Below are 21,616 nucleotides of genomic sequence, written 5' to 3'. Positions count from 1 at the left end.
CCTCCCACCTGTCCCGCTGCCCCCTACCTGTGACACTGCCTCCTATGTGTCTCGCTGCCCCCCTAACTGTGACACTGCCTCCCACCTGTCCCACTCCCTCCCCCCTGTCCTGCTGCCTCCCACCTGTCCCAATGCCTCCCCCCTGTCCCCGTGCCCCCCACCTATCCCGATGCCCCCCACCTGTCCCACTCCCTCCCACCTGTCCTGCTACCCCCTACCTGTGACACTGCCTCCCACCTGTCCCGCTGCCCTCCACCTGTCCCACTCCTTCCCACCTGTCCCAATGCCCCCTACCTGTGACACTGCCTCCCACCTGTCCCACTCCCTCCCACCTGTCCCGCTGCCCTCACCTGTGACACTGCCTCCCACCTGTCCCACTCCCTTCCACCTGCCCGCTGCCTCCCACCTGTGACACTACCTCCCACCTGTCCCACTCCCTCCCACCTGTCCCACTGCCTCCCACCTGTTCCACTGCCCCCCACCTGTCCCGCTGCCCCCCTACCTGTGACACTGCCTCGCACCTGTCCCACTCCCTCCCACCTGTCCCACCTGTGACACTGCCTCCCACCTGTCTCACTCCCTCCCACCTGTCCTGCTGCCCCCTACCTGTGACACTCCCTCCCACCTGTGCCTCTGCCCCCCACCTGTGACACTGCCTCTCACCTGCCTCACTGTCCCCACCTGAGACACTGCCTCTAATCTGTGATGCTGCCCCCTTTCCCACTTTTCCCGCTGCCCCCCTCCTGTGCCGCTGATCTCCTCCAATGACACTTCCCCCTCCACTTCCGCTGCCCCCCCGCCTGGCCTGTCCCCCCTCTGTCACGCTGGTCTTCTCCTGTGACACTCCCCCCTTCTGTCGCCCTCCTAACTCACTGCCCCCCACCTGTCCCCCTGCTCCCTTTCTGTCTCACTTTCCCCCCTTCTGTGGTAGGAGGAGATGGGACTGGAGGAGGAGGACATGAAATGGAGGAGATGGGATTGCAGGAGGATGAAGAGGACATGGGATAGACATTGGACATGGGTTAGAGAACATGGGATGGGCGGGCCCTGGAAAATGTTAGCGGTCAGGCCCGGGGGTGGAGGGCCCAGGCCTAAAGCCGTGTAAGGGGCCCCACCATTTCTGGTGGCTGCCCTGATGGTAACACATAGAGAAAGCAGAGGGATGATCTCATCATTGTGCTGCAGCTGTTTTACTGCCAGTCAGCAGGCTGGGGTATGTACTTAACCCAACTGTGGTGCTGCTGTGGGGATGGACAAATCTTTGCAGGTTTGATTCACCAAGGTTTCATGTAAACCCACACTTAACATGGAATCCCACTGATCTATGGTAGGAAAATCCTGTTAATAAATTCTATCCATTTTTATTTTTATTCATTCATTAGGGTCAATGCGAAAATAATATGCTTGAGGGATACCTTAAAGCCATAATTGGTATTCCAGAATAGTGCTATTTTCACTGACAATCTCAGAGAAAACGTACACTGGTAGTGCATATTTGGCTGTGGATATTATTTATTTTTTACAATTAGCTCTCCAATCTGATTTATTTTACCAAAAGATAAAAATTGGCCAGTACTTCGCTGAGATTGTGTCAGAAACCATGAACAAGACCGAGACAGAAGTACAGTAAAATCACACTTGTTTATTAATAAAAATAAAAAGGTAAATAGAGTAAGCGTGGTCAAAGCAAAGCCAGAGTCCAGTAACCGGATCGGTTAGTCAGCCAAGCCAGAGTTCAGTAACCAGATCAGGCAATCAGCCAGGCCAGAAGTCAGGGATCCAAGTAGAGGAACAGCAAGCAGGATAAGGAGCCAGAAGGGATGTCAGCAAAGCCAGTCTTTAAATAGGAACGCAGGAGATGGCTTCTTGTGATGTGACCAAGGTGAAGGCCCAATAAACCTAGGTGTGAACTTCAGTGAGGGAACACGAAGTCGGAGGTTGCGAGATGACAGCCAGACCCTGTCCCCAACCTGGTAAGAAGGCGCAGGCAGGTGTCTTCGGTCAGCATGGAGTCTGTACCTATCATTAGCATGACGCAAAGCCTCCTGGACTTGTGCCCAAGTGGAACGAAGACCACGGAGATGCTCCTCTAGCGCAGGAATACTCTGCGGAACAAACAAGGCAGGCAACATGGAAGGTTGGAAACCATAATTCACCATAAACTGAGACAATCGGGAAGCAGAATTCAAGGCAGTGTTGTGAGCAAACTCTGCCCATGGTAATAGGTCTGACTAGTTGTTGTGATGGTCAGAAATATAGCAACGTAGGAATTGCTCCAAGGACTGATTGGCTCGTTCTGCGGCCCCATTAGACTGCGGGTGATACGCAGAGGAGAAAGCAAGCTGAGTTCCCAGCTGTGCACAAAAGGCTCGCCAGAACCGGGACACAAACTGACTACCCCTGTCCGAGACAATCACCTTGGGTAACCCATGTAAGCGAAAAATCTCCATAGCAAAAATGGAAGCCAAGTGGGCAACTTCTTAACTGGAATACAATGACATATCTTTGAGAACTGGTAAACCGCCATAAGGATAACTGTGTTGCCTTGGGAGTTGGGCAACTCCACAATGAAATCCATAGACAGGTGGGTCCAGGGCCTCTCTCCATTGAGTATGGGTTGTAGGAGACCCACTGGAAGGTGTCGTGGAGTATTACTCTGAGCACACATGGAACAGGCAGCTACGAAGGCAGTTACATCAGCATGTAGACTAGGCCAATAGAAGAAAGAAATAAAATTGCGCTATTTAAGAAAAAATGCAAAAGCTGAAGCAGCTACATATAAAGGTGACTACACTTAGTGAACTCGGGATAGATGTGAATGTAGCGCTAATGGAAGCTGTATGAAACAGCTAGATTACAAAAAATTATAAAAATGTTGAGAAAACATATAATTAAGCATGTGAACGATCTAAACATGTGAATCAAAAAAATATCAAAAACGCTGGTGAGAATAATATCACAAACACAAAATGATGGCATCCATAAACAGTCCATCAAATGATGGATGGCCAAGGGTAAACAGCTAAAAAAGGTGTCCCGACAAATGATGTCCAAAGACTGAAGATTTGTAGGGAAATCGGGAAGTCTGTCAGCTGGTAAGCATCTTCCAATGAACAATCAGAAAACATCAATATAGTTGTTGTCAGCAGTTGTCATGAAACAGGAAACAAAGTGGGTACTCTTACCAGAGCATGTGGATCTGGATGTCAGCGACACCAGATCAAACAAGCATGGAAGGAAGCAGCACGAGATATCCTAGAAGAATCGATAGGAACGCTGGAGCCAATTCAGGTATCCACAGACGGCAGCATCTGTCCGATAGGCTGGTCATGGATGGAACACTCCTTGGGCCATAGATAGCCGGATCAATGGAACAAACAAGTTCATGGTAGAAACATGTATAAAAAGAAAAGATAGTGTAGCTCCAGATAGTGTAGATCAAAAAACAACTCTGGTTTTATTTGCATAAAAGCAGCATACAGCAGCAATAAAATGTGATCACAGTGACAAAAATAAAGCAATGTGGGAAGCAAAGAAGCAAGGCCCTACGCGTTTCATCCCAAACGGACTTCAACAGGGGCATCTTTCAAAGGCCTTAATGGACTCTGGAGACCAACTCTGTGGGTAACCGTTCTTTTTGGTCATATCGGTCAGGGGCTTGACCAAAGACAAGAAGTTACAAATAAACTTCCGATAGTAGTTGACAAAACCCAGGAAATGCTGCAGAGGACGTAACCCCATGGGTCGAGGCCACTGTAGGACTGCCGAAAGTTTCTCTGGGTCCATCGAAAAACCAGCAGTGGAAATGACCCAGGAATTTAACCTGTTCCCGATGTAACTCACACTTCTCCAGTTTACAATAGAGATTGTTCTCTCTTAATTTCTGAAGCACACAACAGACATCTGTGTGGTGGCTCTCCAGGGACTTGGAAAATATGAAGATATCATTGAGATAAACCACCACACATAACTGCAACAAATCTCGGAGGTTAATAATTCCTGGAAAACTGCCGGGGCGTTACAAAGGCCAAAAGGTAGTCAGCCAAGCCAGAGTTCAGTAACCAGATCGGGTAATCAGCCAAGCCAGAGTTCAGTAACCAGATTGGGTAATCAGCCAGGCCAGAAGTCAGGGATCCAAGTAGAGGAACAGCAAGCAGGATAAGGAGCCAGAAGGGATGTCAGCAAAGCCAGTCTTTAAACAGGAACGCAGGAGATGGTTTCTTGTGATGTGACCAAGGCGAAGGCAGGAATGAAGTGAGCTGGAGATCTTCAAGTAGGCAGGACTGACGAGCAGATACACAACAGCTGGTTAACTGTGGAGAGAGATGAGAGCTGGCAATTAGCCAACAGCTGAGCGGCCAGCTCAGAGAAGGAAGGGCTGAGCCAGCCCTGACAGTTTGTTCCTGTTCTCACAGATGCAAAACTGCCACTGTTCAATTCCTACCAAACTTTAATTTAGAATTAACAGACTGCTAGCAGCTTTTTGGGTACACTGTTGAATGAGAACTTTAAATTTTCTAGATACTCTGGTTATATGACCTACTCTGGGACATAATGCCTTTCTTTTATTGTCTCATGCTGTGTCCACTACGTAAGTTGTTTTCACACAAATTGTATTGCTTTTTATAAACTTTTATGAAGAGCACATTAATTATTTTTAAGACATAAAGAGACCTTTATGATACAGCTGTGTAAAACTTGCCAGCAGCAGGGCCATTTTAAGGATATTAGGCCTAACTGGTGTATGCCTACATTTATTTTATCAGTTTAATAAAGGGCCCTATCAACATATGATAAATTTAACAACTGCATTCTTCTACATATTTTTGGTAAATCGCAATAAGCATATATTGATTGATTGACACACTATCTCAGTGTGGAGATCGCTGTACTAACATTGGATAGTTAGTATAGCGAGTTCCTGCTGAGCTCTATGGTTTTGTCTCGCTCAGCCCATTGGGTTGAACGAAAAAAACGGATAGTGTGTACCTAACATTATACTGTTGCAACCGAGATCTAGACAAATCTTTTGGTAGGTAAACAATATATGTACTTTATGTGTGCACTCTGGAGGTCAACTTTAACAAAAATGAGAAACAAGCAGGCGTATTCAAAAGGAAAAAGGCAAAGTACAAAGTGTGGCAATCTTTGCAGCCAGACCTGTATATTTGATTTGGGTTGGTGATTTGAAAGGTTTAAAGGAAGGCTGGAGGGTCAGCATTTTCAGACAACAGTTTGTCATGGCAGCCTTCATTTATCACTCATGACTACTATTTTTTTTAAGTTCCAGGTTAAATACACTGCTGCCTTTCATTCTCATGTATAGAAATCCTTTACACATGGCTGGTTGGCTGTAATAGAGACCTACTGTATTGTTGTAGTATATAAAATTTCTCATACATTGATATATGCTGTAGCCAGGAAATTGTTGGATTCATTTAAATTAGCAACAGTCCTGTACATCAGCTTATCTTGAAACGTATTGACGTTGATATCCACCATCTGATTTTTTTTACATTCATGACATTGGATGACAATTGTCTCTTCATTTCCAGCACGAAGAACATTAGGAGCCATCAAAAAAAAGCTGAAAATAAATAGGAAAATATTAATTGCGGTTTCAACAGAAATATGGATGGCACACGACTTGAAAGAAAAAAGGGGCTAGAACACAAATGTTATATATTTGCACCATGTTTTTGTCTGATATGTTCAGTATTACATATTATGTTGTCCATTTTGCTTCAAACACATAGAACAACCATTTTTAACTATTAACTATGACTGGGTGCCTCCTATGTGGCCCTATACACACCTAGACATTGCTATATAATTAAACCATGGGCTTCTACACATCCAAAGACAATAATATACTATATTTCAGTTGTGGTTGTGGCGGCCACGTTATTTTTCTTTTTTCAAGCTGGTGATCCTACCAGTAACACACTTCCTGTCCTAGGGTAAAGAAACTCACTATTTGCATCTATGGAGGAGCAGCGTTGTTACTCTAGCACAGAAAGTATGTTATGACTATAGAATATCCCCCTCTCCTCACCTCCATATCATAGGGGGAGATGTTCTTTAGCACAAAGAGAACTGGGAACAATGCTAACTGGTAACAATGCAGCAGAGACAAGGAGTACAGGAAATGATCAGCTCACTGGTTTTCTGGCAGGATCAACATTTTTTTTTCTATTATCAAACACATATAACAAAAAGCCTTCAATGATGTTGACAGACCAGAGAGGAGCATATATGATTAGTACATCGATAGGGTTTACATTCACTTTAAGCTTTTTAGCTCTTGTAAGGATGTTGGAACGATTAGTTAAAGTGGAGTTCCACCCAAAGTGGAATCTTATCTAATCTTGATCTTAATCTTATCTGCTTCTCCCCCCCCATCCAGTACCACATTTGTCACCTTTCAGGGGGGATGGGGGGATGGGGGAACGGGTACCTGTTTTTGACAGGTCCCCTTCCCCACTTCCGGGAGAATCCGCCTCGGCGCTGTCACTTGGAAGTTCGGCCTCCCCTCCTCCTTCCTCCACCACCGGGCCAGTTAGAAAGCGCAGTAGGGAACCGGCAGTGAATGGAGTCGGCAGCACCCGAGAGTCGATCCAAAAATCTGCTGGGGTGCCAACATCGCGGGAACCCAAGACAGGTAAGTGTCCTAATGTTCAAAAGTCAGAAGCTACAGTATTTTCATGGGGGAGGGGGTATGAAACTCCTCTTTAAGTCAGTGATATTGATCATATTATTGATCAATGTATAACAGTGCCTCCAATGAAAAAATAAATTATTAAAAATAATTAAGCTTACCAGTTAATTATTTCTGATATTAATTGCTCTATGCAGATATTCTTTAAAGCCGGCCATAGGTGGTGCCACGGGTTGCAGGAAAGAAAATCTCTTGATTTTTCCATCAACACTGACTCCAGCCGGGAGAACTCACAGTGATTATTTCTAGCAGCTATAGCCGTTGGTCCCAAGTTGATCGACCAGCCAATCAATCAATCAATTTTTGTACAAACAGCCTGCCCATACATGGTTTTAATCTCGGCTGATCCCTGCTGAACCGGACGAGATTCAAACTGTCTATTGCCAGTTTTAGGCACAATAGAACTGTGTGAAAGTATGGGCTATGAAACTAGAAAAATAAATCAAGATGTATTTTACAATTAAGTCACTTAACAAACACAAATCACAGCAATGATAGGGTGACATATACACCAAAGTTATATTCACAACAAATTACCTCAATTTACCCCGCTAAAACATATGTATTTACCTGGGAACTAGATTAAATCAAATAATTTCCTCTCATAGATACCATAACCAATTATAACCAAACCTATCAGACAAAAATTTGCGTTTGACAGATTACAGCCATTATTCCCCTGCAGAAAGAATAAGGACCCAAATCTGTCCTTGGGTTGTGCCAATATGGTAAAAGGAAAAGAAAATAAGGAAAAAAATGTATCTGACCTTAGAGGTTATAATTTTGTGAGTGCAATATCAAAGAAACCCAACAAAAATCATTGAAATTGTAATTAAATTTAACAGGCACAAATCATCTAAATAATAGCACACTGTCCGTTACCCTCAAAAGCAGATGAAATGGGTCGCTTCAAAAGAATGGAGATGGCCTTAAAATGGCTGCCGAGTAAACCCTCAAAATGGCTACCAATGGGTGAAGCTGGATCAAGCAAGATGAAGTCTGTCTTTCAGAATGAAGTTGATCTCAGAATGAACTTCAATATGGAGACCCCCAATGATGATTAATGGTGATCCTCCAGTCTCTCTCTCTCAGCTCCTCTATATATCTTCCCTAAAACTATTTAACCCATTGATCCTCCTAGAGGGTGTAGTTTGTAATATTTACCCACACCTGATTGGAGGGTGAAATTACCAATTAGCTATTTGTTTGTACAAATAAAAGCTTAAAGCGTTTGTCTTAAAAAAAAAAAAATAATAGATCCTGTCCCTGTAAATCATTTTATACAGCACAGTGCTTGTGCTGTGTCATTTGGTCCCCTGTAACACCTGAAATACCTGGCTGAGCCTGCCAGTGTCTACCCTCCCCTTTGTAAAATGACCATGGTTCATCATGGCTGCTAAGCTCTGACACTGTGGCCAATTTACGTGTCTCCATCATCAGCTGCTATCTGCAGCTCTCCTCTGTCTCCCTCTGTCCTCCTCCCCCCTCCCCTCCCTGTTGCTCCTGTGTCAGTACCTGCCCCCACCCCTCTTGCTGCTGTAATAACCTTATATAATCCTGCTTGTTTCTTAATGACAGGTGCTCTTGTCTCTGTGTTTTATAAAAAAAAATGCCTTATATACCGTATTTAAGAGCAGCTCCCCACGATCACATGACCAGCCGGCTCTCTCCTCCTCTCCTCTCTTCGTCCTGGCTGATGTCAATGGGGGAATCTCTGCCCCACCCGCTGCAGCTGCCAGCTGGGTAGAGGAGAGAGCCGGCTGGCTTTACCGAAATACGGTAAATAAGGCATTTTTTTTATAAAACACAGAGACAGGAGCACCTGTCATTAACCACTTCCCGCATGCCAAATAGCAGAATTACGGCCAGAAAGTGGTTGTATTATCCTGACTAGGTGACATATGACGTCCAGCAGGATAAGCCGCGGGGGCACTTAGTGCAGCGATCGATGGTGTGTTGTGCCGCTCTGACACACCGCATCTCCGATCTAGGTAAAGAGCCTATGACGTAGTGTCCAATCACAGCTCATCACATGGTAACCAGGAAGTACCGTTTATTGGCTTTTCCTCTACGCAAGCTGACAAGGCGCGAGTAGAGGAGAGCCGATTGGCGGCTCTCCCGACGGGGGGGTCTGCGCTGATAATCAGTGCATTGATTATCAGTGTAGACCCATCGAGGATGTCCACTAGAGCCCACCAGGGATGCCAATCAGTGCCAATCTCTACCCATCAGTGATGCCTGTCAGTGCCTCCTAATCAGTGCTGCCTATCAGTGCCATCTATCATTGCCCATCAGTGCCACACAACATGCCCATCAGTGCCACTCATCAGTGCCACCTATGAGTGCCCATCAGTGCCACCTATCAGTGCCCATCAGTACTGCTTATCAGTGCCGCCTATCAGTGCTGCATATAAGTACTTCATCATCAGTGCTCATCAGTGCCACCTCATCAGTGAAGGAGAAAAGTTACTTATTTACAAAGTTTTGTAATAGAAACAAAGAAAAACTTTTATTTTAAATTTCAGTCTTTTTTTATTTGTAGCGCAAAAAATAAAAAACCCAGTGGTGATCAAATACCACCAAAAGAAAGCTCTATTTGTGGGGAAAAATTATAAAAATTTTGTTTGGGTAGTGTTGCATGTCCGCGCAATTGTCAGAAAAAATGTGACAGCGCTGAAACCTGAGTCCTCATGCACACGGACGTTTTTACAGCTGCTTTTTTGAGCTTTTTTTGCAGCTTAAAATGGCCTGTCTATGTTAGTCTATGGCTTCATGCCCACCTAGGCATTTTTGAGCTGCAAGTGGCATAGGCGTTTTTAAGCTGTAAAAAAAACCCAGGACCAGTGGGTTCTGAGAGACGTTTTTCAGCTGTAAAAACGCTCTAACGCTGAAAAACGCTGAAAAACGCTCAAAAACGTCATTCACCAACGTTTTTTAACATTTTTGATCCATTGAAAAAAAAAAAAAAAATTGAAAAAAAAAAACGCTAAAAAACGCTAACGCGGAAAAACGCTCAAAAACGCTAAAAACCGCTATTGCAAAAACACTGAAAAAAGCTGAAAAAAGTTAAAAAAAAATGGTGAAAATGCCCTGTACAGTCCAGTAATGTGGCCAACCAAAGCCTTGCTCCTCTCCTCCTCCTCTCCATGGTGCCATCATTGCTACTGTGGGCACCCGGCATGACAGCTTGTGGCTTGAAAGCCTGGCACGCACTGCGCATGCGCGAGTCGATCTGCAATCTCCTAGTGGCCAGCCAATATTCTGGGACCTGTGATGTGTTGCAGAGAGGGAGGGCATACCTTCCAGCATTTTGAGATGGGAATGAGGGACATCTAGGTATGTAGGCATAGGACATGCCCTCTGCCACACCCCCTTAAAGGAGAATTAACCTCCAAAAAAGGTTAATTAATTTCACAGGGGCTTTTTTTAATCACTACTATTCCTTTATATTGGCTTTTAAAATTTACAAATGCAACCATTTAGAATTTGGATGAATTGTTTAGCACTGGGAAACACTTTTTGAAAGATAAATAATACAACTATATAGATCAGACCAAAATGAGGAACAAATGAGGAGGAAAGAGGGACAGAGGGACTTTGCTCCAAATCAGGGACAGTCCCTCGAAATCAGGGACAGTTGGGAGCTATGGGAGGGGCTGCCTAGGTGGAGAGGAGGCGTTGCCTAGGCTGCGAGAAGATTGGAGGAAGTGGGACAGAAAGTACCTGTCAAAACCAGGTACCCACTCTCCCCAAAAAAATGACATGTCAAATGTGGCATGTAAGGGGGCAAGGAGTGCTTAAAGTGGAAGTTCCACTTTTGGGTGGAGCTCTGCTTTAAGAAACAAGCGGGATTATATAAGCTTATATGAGTGGTTAACAACCACTTTAACCACTAGCCGACCAGCCGCCGTCGTTATACTGCGGCAGGTTGCTCTCCTGGGCAAATTGCCGTAGCTTAAAATAGCCTTAGCAGGCGACGTGCCGTGATGTCCGTCGGGCACCTGTGATCGCTCCTGAGAGAGAGAGAATGGGGCATCTGTCAATGCAAACAGATAGATCTCCATTCTGTCAGGGAGAGGAGAGAGATCTGCTGATTCTAGTGATTAGAAACAGCAATGTCTCTCTACTCCCAGTCACTACACTCTCCCCACAGTTATAAACACCTCCCTAGGACCCACTTAACCCCTTGATTGCCCCCTAGTGTTAACCCCTTCCCTGCCAGTGACATTTATACAGTAATCAGTGGCTATTTTTAGCTCCGATCGCTGTATGAATGTCAGTGGTCCCAAAAAAAGTGTCAAAAGTGTCCGATCTGTCTGCCCCAATGTCGCAGTCCCGCCAAAAATCGCAGATTGCCGCTATTACTAGTAAAAAAAAAATTAAAATAATAAAAATGCCATAAATCTATCCCTTATTTTGTAGATGCTATAACTTTTGTGCAAACCAATCAATATATGCTTATTGCGATTTTTTTTACCAAAAATATGTAGAACAATACATATTGGCCTAAACTGATAAATACATTTGTTTTTTTAATTTGGGGATATTTATTATAGCAAAAAGTAAAAAATATAGTTTTGTCACTCTTTTTTGTTTATAGTGCAAAAAATAAAAACTGCAAATACCACCAAAAGAAAGCTCTATTTGTGGGAAAAAAAGGATGTAAATTTTGTTTGGGTACAGCGTCGCACGACCACGCAATTGTCAGTTAAAGCGATGCAGTGCCGTATCACAAAAAATGGCCTAGTCATTAAGGGGGCAAATCCTTCCCGGGCTGAAGTGGTTAACTTGACCAGCAGATGGCACTCTGAGACTAGCAATCCCCAGTCTGAATTCAATCTTAAAGAATAAAACGGAAAATTTGTATCAAATACTTGCCGTAATTTTCCTTTCCTGATAGGCTCCATGGCAGCATACGTGTGGGTAGGCTCCGCCTCCATAACTACCCAATAGGACCCCCTCTCCCATAAATCTTTGCTCTAGGCTGCTATCCATTCTCCGTAACTAGCCTACTCCAGACATTTTGGGAGGGACTCCTGCTGCCATGGAGGCTATCAGGAAAGGAAAATTACGGCAAGTATTTGATACAAATTTTCCGTTTTCCTGACAGGCTCCATGGCAGCATACGTGTGGGAAATAACTCGCCCAAAAATACACACGGGCGGGCAAAAATGTTTGAGCAAAGAAACCAAATTTATTTTACATTGTCAACCGACAATACTTGTAAACCAAAATTAATGGATGACAGAGCCGCAGGCTCAACACAATAATGAGAAACAAATGTGTTAATAGAAGACCAGGAAGCCGCTCTACAAATGATTTCAGGCGCGACATGCCGGGAAGCTGCCCACGAGGTCGAGATACTCCTGGTCGAATGAGCCGTCACTGCCTCTGGAGGGGCCAAGCCCTTTGCCTTGTATGCCCTCTGAATGGTCTGCACAATCCAAGAGGAAATTGATCTGACCGAAGCTCGCCTTCCTTTGTTTTTACCATGGAGAAGAACGAAAAGGAATTCCGTTTGTCTGAATGGACTTGTGACCTCCAGATATTGCTTTAGAGTGTGGCCTACGTCAAGTGGATGAACATCCTGATCGTCCGTTGTTCTGAAAGTAGGAAGTACAATCTCTTGATTTTCATGAAAGACTGAGGTCACTTTAGGGTTTGAACCAAGCATGGGAATCAACACTACCCTATCTGGAAAGAAGGTTAGGAAAGGTTCTTCAGAACCTAAATTTCTAATCTCTGACACTCTTTTAGCCGATGTCACAGCTACTAAGAAAGTGGTCTTGAGTGTGAGATCTCTCATGGAAAGAGGTTTGTCAGGATCTGATCCGAGATTGGAGAGAAAATCCAAGACAATAGGAAGGTCCCATTTGGGAAATCTAGGTCTTCTTTGAGGTTTAAGCCTGATAGCTCCTTTAAAGAATTGACGGACTAATGTGTGATTAGCCCAGGATACTCCTGTGAAGGCCGAGATGGCTGACACTTGCACTCTTAGTGAGCTGACTGCTAAAGATAGGTCCAGCCCTAATTGGAGAAAACTTAGAATGTCTTCTACTGCTGGAGACTTACACGGATTTGACCGGGAAGACATGTGATCAGAGAATTTAGACCATATCCGTTCGTATACCCTGTTCGTACTTCCCCTCCGGGCACTGAGAAGAGTTGGAATAGCTTCTTCCGGACAGCCTAGGGATTCAAGCCTTTCCCTCTCAAGAACCACACCCTGAGGTGTAGGCAAGATGGGCATGGGTGTAACATCGAGCCTTGCGACAGTAGATCCGGCCTGAGAGGAAGGGGAACTGGGTCTTGATAACTCAGGAGTGACAACAGAGGAAACCACGGCCTGTTGGCCCAGAAAGGAATCACTGCAATGATCTCCACCTTCTCTGTTCTGAGCCTCCGGAGGAATTGCAGAATCACCGGTACCGGAGGGAAGGCATAAGCCTTCTGAAACTTCCAATGATCTGAGAGAGCATCTATCCCGTAAGCCTGAGGGTCTCTGAACCTCAAATAATATCTGGGCATCTTGTGGTTGCATGGAGAAGCAAATAAATCGACCTCTGGAAGTACTCCCAGGGTCAGAAGCCACTCGAACACCTCTCCGTGGAGAGACCACTCGTTGTTGTCCATCTGCACTCTCGAGAGGAAGTCCGCCTGTACATTCTGGATCCCCGGAATGTAAACTGCCGAGATGTTGGACAAATATTTCTGAGCCCAGCTCATTATTGGCTCCACTTCTTGTAGCAGAGACCAGCTGCGAGTTCCACCTTGCCTCTTTATGTAAGCTACCGCGGTTGTATTGTCCAACCTTAGCATCACAGATGAACCTTCTATTAGATGACGAAATGACAGGAGTGCCTGAAAGGCAGCCTTCAGCTCCAGAATGTTGGAGACAATCCCTCGAGCAGGGAAACCCCATCGGCCCTGCACCACTTCTGAAAGGCAGTGAGCGCCCCAACCTCGATTGCTGGCATCCGAAGTTAACGTGACCCATGAGATGGGCATGATTGAATGGTGATTGCGCAGATTCTTCCCTTGAAGCCACCAAAGAAGAGACGTCCTCATGGATGACGTAAGATGTATGCGCTGGACTTGGCTGGAAGAATCCCATTGTTGAAGGAACCCTTTTTGGAAGGGTCGTGTATGCCATTGGGCCCACTTCACCATAGGAATGGTAGCTGTCATTGTGCCAATTACTTTCAGGCAATGGAGAGCTGAGAGGTGAGACGACGCAAGGGCCCTGTGTATTCTGTCTCGAATCACTCCAATCTTCTCCTCTGGAAGGGAGATAGTGCCTTCCAATGTGTCGAAGTGAGCCCCTAGAAACACCAGAGATTGTGTTGGCTCTAAATGGCTCTTCTCTAGATTCAGCAGCCACCCGAATTCCTGCAGGGTGGAGATGACTAAGCTCCTGTGCTCTAACAGTTGATCTTCGTTCTGAGCTAGGAGAAGTAGGTCGTCTAAATAGTGGTGGAGACGAACCCCCTTGATACGGAGTAGAGCCACAACCGACAAGAGGACCTTTGAGAAGACCCGAGGTGACGTTGTTAGGCCGAAGGGTAGACAAGTGAACTGCAGATGCTGATTGCCGACCGCAAAGCGGAGGAATTGTTGGAACTCTGTTGCCACTGGCACGTGAAAGTATGCATCTTTCAGATCGATTGAAATCATCCAATCTCCCAGATGTATTGAATGTTGGATCGTAATTAAAGACTCCATTTTGAACTTTTCTTTTCGAATAAAAGAATTGAGATGTGTTAAATCTATTACTGGCCTCCATGTACCGTTTTTCTTCTGTATCATGAACAGAGGAGAATACATGCCTCTGCCTTGTTCGTTTTCTGGAACAGGGACGGCTGCGCCTTGATCCAATAAACAGCTCACGTAGGTTAATAGGACCTGCTTTTTCTCTTCTGAACCTGGAAGAGCTGTGGGAACAAATCTGAGACTTGGGGTATTGCTGAAAACCCACTTGTGACCGGAGGAGACCGTCTTGATGGTCCAGTAATCTCGGATTGAGGCCGCCCAGACATGCCCGAAGTGGCGAAGACGATCCCCCACCTGGCATGCCTGAGCGGGCCCAATCTCAAAAGGACTTTGTGGCATCCTGGTTGCGAGAGAAGGAACCCCCTTTTGCGGGTTTCTTGAAAGAAGACTGCCTGGATTTCCAGGATCTAGAGAACTCCCGACCAGGTCTGTAGCTGCGCGCATCCCTAGCGCGATCAGAGTTTTGTCTTCTAGGGAAACTGCGTTTCTGATTTTGTAGGCATCTGTCTTGAGGGAGGAAACCAGACTTCCCACCTGTGGCCCGGGTTATGGCACTATCGAGCTTATTGCCGAACAATGAAGAACCTTCAAACGGAATTCGGCACCAAGCTTGCTTGGAAGCTGGGTCCGCCAACCACGGACGGAGCCATAGGGCACGACGAGCTGAAACAGCTGCCAACATAACCCGGGACATCAGGCGGATGACATCAATAGATGCCTCCCCAAGAAAGGCTGATGCCAGCCTGATCTCTTGGATAGGAGAATCCTTAGCTGTTTCAGTAGAGATACCTCCTAAGAACTCATTCACATTATCAGACCAAGATTCCAAAGCTTTGGAAACTGCAGCTATCGCAAGTACTGGCTTACATGCCATTCCTGACATCAGGTAGATCTTCTTTAAATCCGAATCAATTCGCCTTTCCAAAGGATCTTTAAAAGATACAGTGTCTTCCAAGGGAAGCGTTACATATCTTGCTAGTCTCATTAAAGCTGCATCCACTAATGGAGCTGACTCAAGGTGCTTTACTTCCTCTTCCCTGAAAGGATATAGTTTCAAGACCTTTGACTGCATGGAACTTTTCTTGTCCATTTTGCTCCATTCCTCAGAAATGACCTCACCCAGCTCAGAGAGAAAAGGAAAATACTGTCGCTCCTTATTGAGCTGCTTAAAAAACTTCCTCTGTTTTGGGGGGGAAGTAACTGGATCTTCCCACTTCAGGGCCTCTTTTACTGCCTTCACCAATGAAGGAACTAAAGCGAACTCAAACCCCACGCCAGGATCTTCCAGATCCGATTCGCTGTCTGAAACAGGAGCAGAAGGGTGACTTGGTTGGGAAGAATCCCATGTCTCATGCACAGAACCTTCACCCACTGGAGGGCATAATGGGTCTGATGGGGAATCACGGGGCTGCTGGGCTTCTCTCTCCTGTAGAGATTCTTTCACAACCCGCCTAACCATAGATTCCAAACGCTGGTCTGCACCATCCCTCTCATCTGCAGCTTTAGAGAAGCAGTGGTCACAGAGAGATTTGTCTGTTGGAACAGGCATCCTGCAACCCCAGCATGATTTTCCTGAACTCTCTCTAGAGTGAGATGAAGGGGGGTGAGAAGGATTTTTATTGCGCTGTTCAGATCTGGAAGGAGATCTATGACAGCTAGACCTGGAGGAAGATTGCCGGTGGTGTGATTTTGATGATCCACTTCCTTTATGGGAACTACGGTGTGGATCAGACCTAGTAGGGCTGTGAGGAAAGAAACACAGAGAAGATAGAGAAAGAAAATCAGCTGGTATCCTAAAAATTCTACTCTCAATCCTTGTACAGGCAGCAAAGCAAACTGCAAACATACCTGCTACAAGCGGGCTGGCCACTAGGGGGCAGTGAGGAGTCCATAGTGTCAATACAATAGGAAGCTGCAGAGACAGATTCACAGGATCAGCTGACTGACAACAGACCTCCACCCCCAGACAATAGAGATTGTCTTACCTTGAACCGCCAAGATAGTAGCCCCGGGAAGTCGCCGTATCCCCCACGAACATTCCCAGGGCTCTGAAAGCTTTCCACAGCTTTTAAAAGTGGCGCCCGTGATGTCATCGCCGACGTCAGACGCGAGACGCTCGCGCGCATGCGCGAACCAAGCCTCGACTTCGTATTGGGTCCGCGCATGCGCAGAACGTACGCCGGTACCCGGAAGTCACAGAGAGAGCGGCTGCTGGAACGCAGAGAGCGTCAGCACCAATCTAGGATACCAGGAAGCAGGAAAAAAACACACAGAGGTATGATACATATAAACACTGCTGCCATATGTGAATGAATGTAAAAACTTACCCCTCCACCTACGATCACCTGGGCCGAGGAACGCCATCCATACACACACACACCGGACTTGGCAGCAGATAATGGTCGCCTGAAACATTAGGCAAACAGACCGTGCGCACATAGATGAACCGATCCAATCTTCAGCGCTACTCTGCTATACACTCCATACCCTGCTAATAGTCAGGGCCTATCGGAGGAATCTTTGGCACTCGGCATCATCGATCGTAGGGAGGTTTTCTCTTCAGGTAGGAGAACCAACACCTGGTCCTACAGAGGAGGACAAAAAAGGAACATGGATAGCAGCCTAGAGCAAAGATTTATGGGAGAGGGGGTCCTATTGGGTAGTTATGGAGGCGGAGCCTACCCACACGTATGCTGCCATGGAGCCTGTCAGGAAACCAATTTTATCCCTAGATTGATTTAACAATGCTATTTTTTTTAAACGGTATATAAATACAGTATATCCCCCTGAGAGGCTGGTGGCATTATTTGTGATTATACATTTTTGGTATAATTATAAGTATCTGAAACATGAAACCTTGGTTAACGGGATGAAAGTTTTTTTACAGTGATCCACAATAAAATATAAATACTTCCTAAAATATTTTGTACGCACTTTAACTACTTTACATACTGCGGCAAGGCGGCTTGGCTGTGCAAGCCAACATACCTGTACGTCGCTCGTGCCCAATGATTCCTGGCCTGGACCTGCTGATCGGTTCTGGCGAATGACAGACTGTCCTCTGCCTGTGTAATGTAAACACAGAGGAAGAGGAATTGATGTCATCTCCCCTCCTGGAGCCATTTTCTGTTCCAGAATGCGGGGAGAAGATATCTACAGTGAGTATACCAAGCACTACACTGACACTAGGACACAGGCACACTTTTAAGTCTCTGATGACCCCCTGATTGCCCCCCCCCCAGTTAACCCTTTCACTTCCTGTCACAGTGTCACCAAGTGCAGTTTTCAGATTTTTCACTGATCACTGTATTGGTGTCACTTGTGACACTAAACAGCGTTAGGGCAGTTAGTGGTGGTTAGTGGTAGGCCCAGATAGGTTTAGGTTAGCCAGCATATATTCCCTAATAAAGGTTTAACCCCTTGATCGCCCCCCCCCCGTTAACCGTTTCAGCCTCCTGTCACAGTGCCACTAGTATAGTGTACAGATTATTTTTTCTGACTACTGTGTTAGTGTCACAGGTGAGGCTAGTTAGCTAGTTAGAGTCAGCGTCAGTCTTGTATAGTGTCAGGGTACCCACCATATATTCCCTAATAGAGGTTTAACCCCTTGATCCCCCCCAATTAACCCTTTCACTCCCTGTCACTGTGTTATTAGTATAGTGTACAGATCTCTTTTCTGATCACTGTATTAGTGTCACGGTGACATCAATTAAGTGTTGGCATCAGTTGGTGGTAGTGTCAATCCCAGACAGCGTCAGATTTTAACCCTTTGATTGCCAGTAACACTAACACACACACACACACTATATATCTCCATTACTAGTATAGTGTCTGAAAGGATCAATATCTTTGATTTGAACAGAACTATACTAGCCTCGCCAATAGTATAGTGTTCCCAAAAATACAGCGTAAGCAGGATCAGCCCAGACACCTGCCAGCACCTGCGTTTAGCCCCTCTGCCTAACCCACCCAAGTGCAGTATCAATAGATCACTGTCATGCCGCGTACACACGGTCGGACTTTCCGGCATACTTGGTCCGGCGGACCAGAGTGTGCCGGACAATCCGCCCGTGTGTGGGCGGCGGCGGACTTTTCCGGCGGACTTCTTCCCAAAAGCCCGCCGGACCTAGATTTGAAACAAGTTTTAAATCTTTCCGTAGGACTCAGTTTCGGGCGGAAAGTCCGCTCGTGTGTGTGCTGGTCCGACGGAAAGCCCGCTCGTGTGTAGGCTGGTCCGACGGACCAGATACGACGCGAGGGCAGGGTATTGCATCTCGCGCTCTCTGCAATAGGAAAAACAAATCTTCCTATTGCGGTGAGCGCGGTGCATGCCAGGCCCTTAGGTCTGGTATGGATTATAAAGGGAACCCCGCTACGCCGAAAAAACGGCGTGGGGTCCCCCCTAAAATCCATACCAGACCCCGATCCGAGCACGCAGCCTGGCCGGTCAGGAAAGGGGGTGGGGACGAGCGAGCGCCCCCCCCCCTCCTGAACCGTACCAGGCCGCATGCCCTCAACATGGGAGGTGGGTGCTTTGGGGGAGGGGAGCGCCCTGCGGGGCCCCCCCACCCCAAAGCACCTTGTCCCCATGTTGATGAGGACAAGGGCCTCTTCCCGACAACCCTGGCTGTTGGTTGTCGGGGTCTGCGGGCGGGGGCTTATCGGAATCTGGGAGCCCCCTTTAATAAGGGGGCCCCCAGATCCCGGCCCCCCACCCTATGTGAATGAGTATGGGGTACATGGTACCCCTACCCATTCACCTAGGGAAAAAGTGTAAGTAATAAAACACACTACACAGGTTTTTAAAATATTTTATTAAACAGCTCGGGGGGGGGGGATCTTCCTCCGGCTTCGGGGGTCTTCTTCCGGCTTGGGGGGTCCCTCCGCTTCATCTTCTCCCGGCGTCCGGTTGGTTCTTCTCCGCTCTCTTCTCCCGGTGTTCCAGTTCTTCGGCCGGCTCCTCTGCTGTCTTCAAGTAGCTCTCTTGCCAGCAGAGGTCCGGACTTCTGGGCTTCTGGGCTTCTCTTCCCCAGATGTTGACACGACGCTCTCTCCTGCTGGACTGCTCTCCGAGGGCTGCGTTGTGACTTATATAGGCGGAGACCCCGCCCCCTTTTGATGTCACAGTCCCTGGGCATGCTGGGACTGTGACGTTTTAGGGGGCGTGGTCACTGGGTGATGTTGACCACGCCCCCTAAAACGTCACAGTCCCAGCATGCCCAGGGACTGTGACATCAAAAGGGGGCGGGGTCTCCGCCTATATAAGTCACAACGCAGCCCTCGGAGAGCAGTCCAGCAGGAGAGAGCGTCGTGTCAACATCTGGGGAAGAGAAGCCCAGAAGCCCAGAAGCCCAGAAGCCCAGAAGCCCAGAAGTCCGGACCTCTGCTGGCAAGAGAGCTACTTGAAGACAGCAGAGGAGCCAGCCGAAGAACTGGAACACCGGGAGAAGAGAGCGGAGAAGAACCAACCGGACGCCGGGAGAAGATGAAGCGGAGGGACCCCCGAAGCCGGAAGAAGACCCCCGAAGCCGGAGGAAGATCCCCCCCCCCCGAGCTGTTTAATAAAATATTTTAAAAACCTGTGTAGTGTGTTTTATTACTTACACTTTTTCCCTAGGTGAATGGGTAGGGGTACCATGTACCCCATACTCATTCACATAGGGTGGGGGGCCGGGATCTGGGGGCCCCCTTATTAAAGGGGGCTCCCAGATTCCGATAAGCCCCCCGCCCGCAGACCCCGACAACCAACGGCCAGGGTTGTCGGGAAGAGGCCCTTGTCCTCATCAACATGGGGACAAGGTGCTTTGGGGTGGGGGGGCCCCGCAGGGCGCCCCCCTCCCCCAAAGCACCCACCCCCCATGTTGAGGGCATGCGGCCTGGTACGGTTCAGGAGGGGGGGGGCGCTCGCTCGTCCCCACCCCCTTTCCTGACCGGCCAGGCTGCGTGCTCGGATCGGGGTCTGGTATGGATTTTAGGGGGGACCCCACGCCGTTTTTTCGGCGTAGGGGGTTCCCTTTATAATCCATACCAGACCTAAGGGCCTGGTATGCCCCGTGACGGGGCTCGCAAGGTGTCAATCTCGCCGATAAAAGCGGCAAGATTGACATCCTTTTCTAGTCCCGTCGTACCCGAGTCACGTTCAAAATGAACGGACTTGTCCGTGTGTGGGCAAGTCCGTTCATTTTGAAAGTCCGCCGGAACTCCGGCGAAAGTCCGTCGGAAAGACGGGCGGACTTAGCCCGCCGGAAAGTCCGGGTGTGTGTGGGCAAGTCCGTCCGTTTTAAAGTCCGGCGCACCTGGCGGACAAAGTCCGTCGGAAAGTGTGCCGGACCAAGTAGGATAGAAAGTCCGACCGTGTGTACGCGGCATTACTTACAAAACACATCACACAAAACTGCAGCGTTAGCAGAGTCAAGCCTGATCCCTGCTAGCACTAACAGTTAATTTTTTTGTAGCGATTCAGGCAGGCTCTGACAACCAGGTGATTAACCTGTGAGTCACGCTAGCTGTACCTGTAAATTTAGTGGCCAAAATGTCAAAAGAAAGGTACACTAGTGAAGAGGCCTACAGGATACTGAGCATGACAGATGAGAACGCAGGGGAAGTCTCACTGGTAGTATCACAATCTGAGTGATTCAGGCTCACTAGACGAACCTGTAGAGAGCAGCGGCACCTTGACAGATAGCTCTGACGACGGAGTAGAGGTCCCTGCTAAGGTCAGGTTACCCGACCCCGTTCTTCTGTTGCTGAGGGGCAACAACCACATGGTTCTCATATTCAGCAGAGAGCCAGTACTAGTGCCGCTCAACCTTCTGGTGAACTGGCAAGCACCAGCAGCCTAGTACATCCTAGTCATAGACAAACCAGCACAGTGCAGTAACACTTGGTGACGTGGCGAGTCCCATAAGTGCAGTTCAAGCTGGTGTGGTGGCTAGCACAAGTAGTGTCCTGCAGCCACCAAGAATTTGAACACAGGCCCGTAGAGCCCATAGTGCCCTTCCTGATACGCTTGCAAATCCTGATAGGCAGCCCACCACTTCTGCAGCGCCCGTACTTCCCCCATTCACTGGCCAAAGCTGGAAACAGCGGATTTTACTTCCCTTGACATCCATGAGCTGTTTTTCACTG

At 47.3% G+C, this 21,616-nt stretch overlaps 1 protein-coding gene across 1 annotated transcript in view; it reads right to left on the bottom strand.

Moving 5' to 3' along the window:
• Nucleotides 1-21,616, bottom strand: part of LOC141110023 (complement C3-like) — a gene marked incomplete in the record, with an annotated part of 333,270 nt that overhangs the window by 275,960 nt on the left and 35,694 nt on the right. The window contains 1 exon segment of the mRNA XM_073601271.1: nt 5,401-5,587. Coding sequence (XP_073457372.1) covers nt 5,401-5,587 — 187 coding nt within the window.

Source organism: Aquarana catesbeiana, linkage group LG01 (genome assembly GCF_042186555.1).
Source record: "Aquarana catesbeiana isolate 2022-GZ linkage group LG01, ASM4218655v1, whole genome shotgun sequence".
NCBI classification, from domain to species: domain Eukaryota; kingdom Metazoa; phylum Chordata; class Amphibia; order Anura; family Ranidae; genus Aquarana; species Aquarana catesbeiana.
The sequence above is the reverse complement of the archived record's forward strand: the minus strand, read 5'-3'. Positions and strand labels throughout refer to the sequence as shown.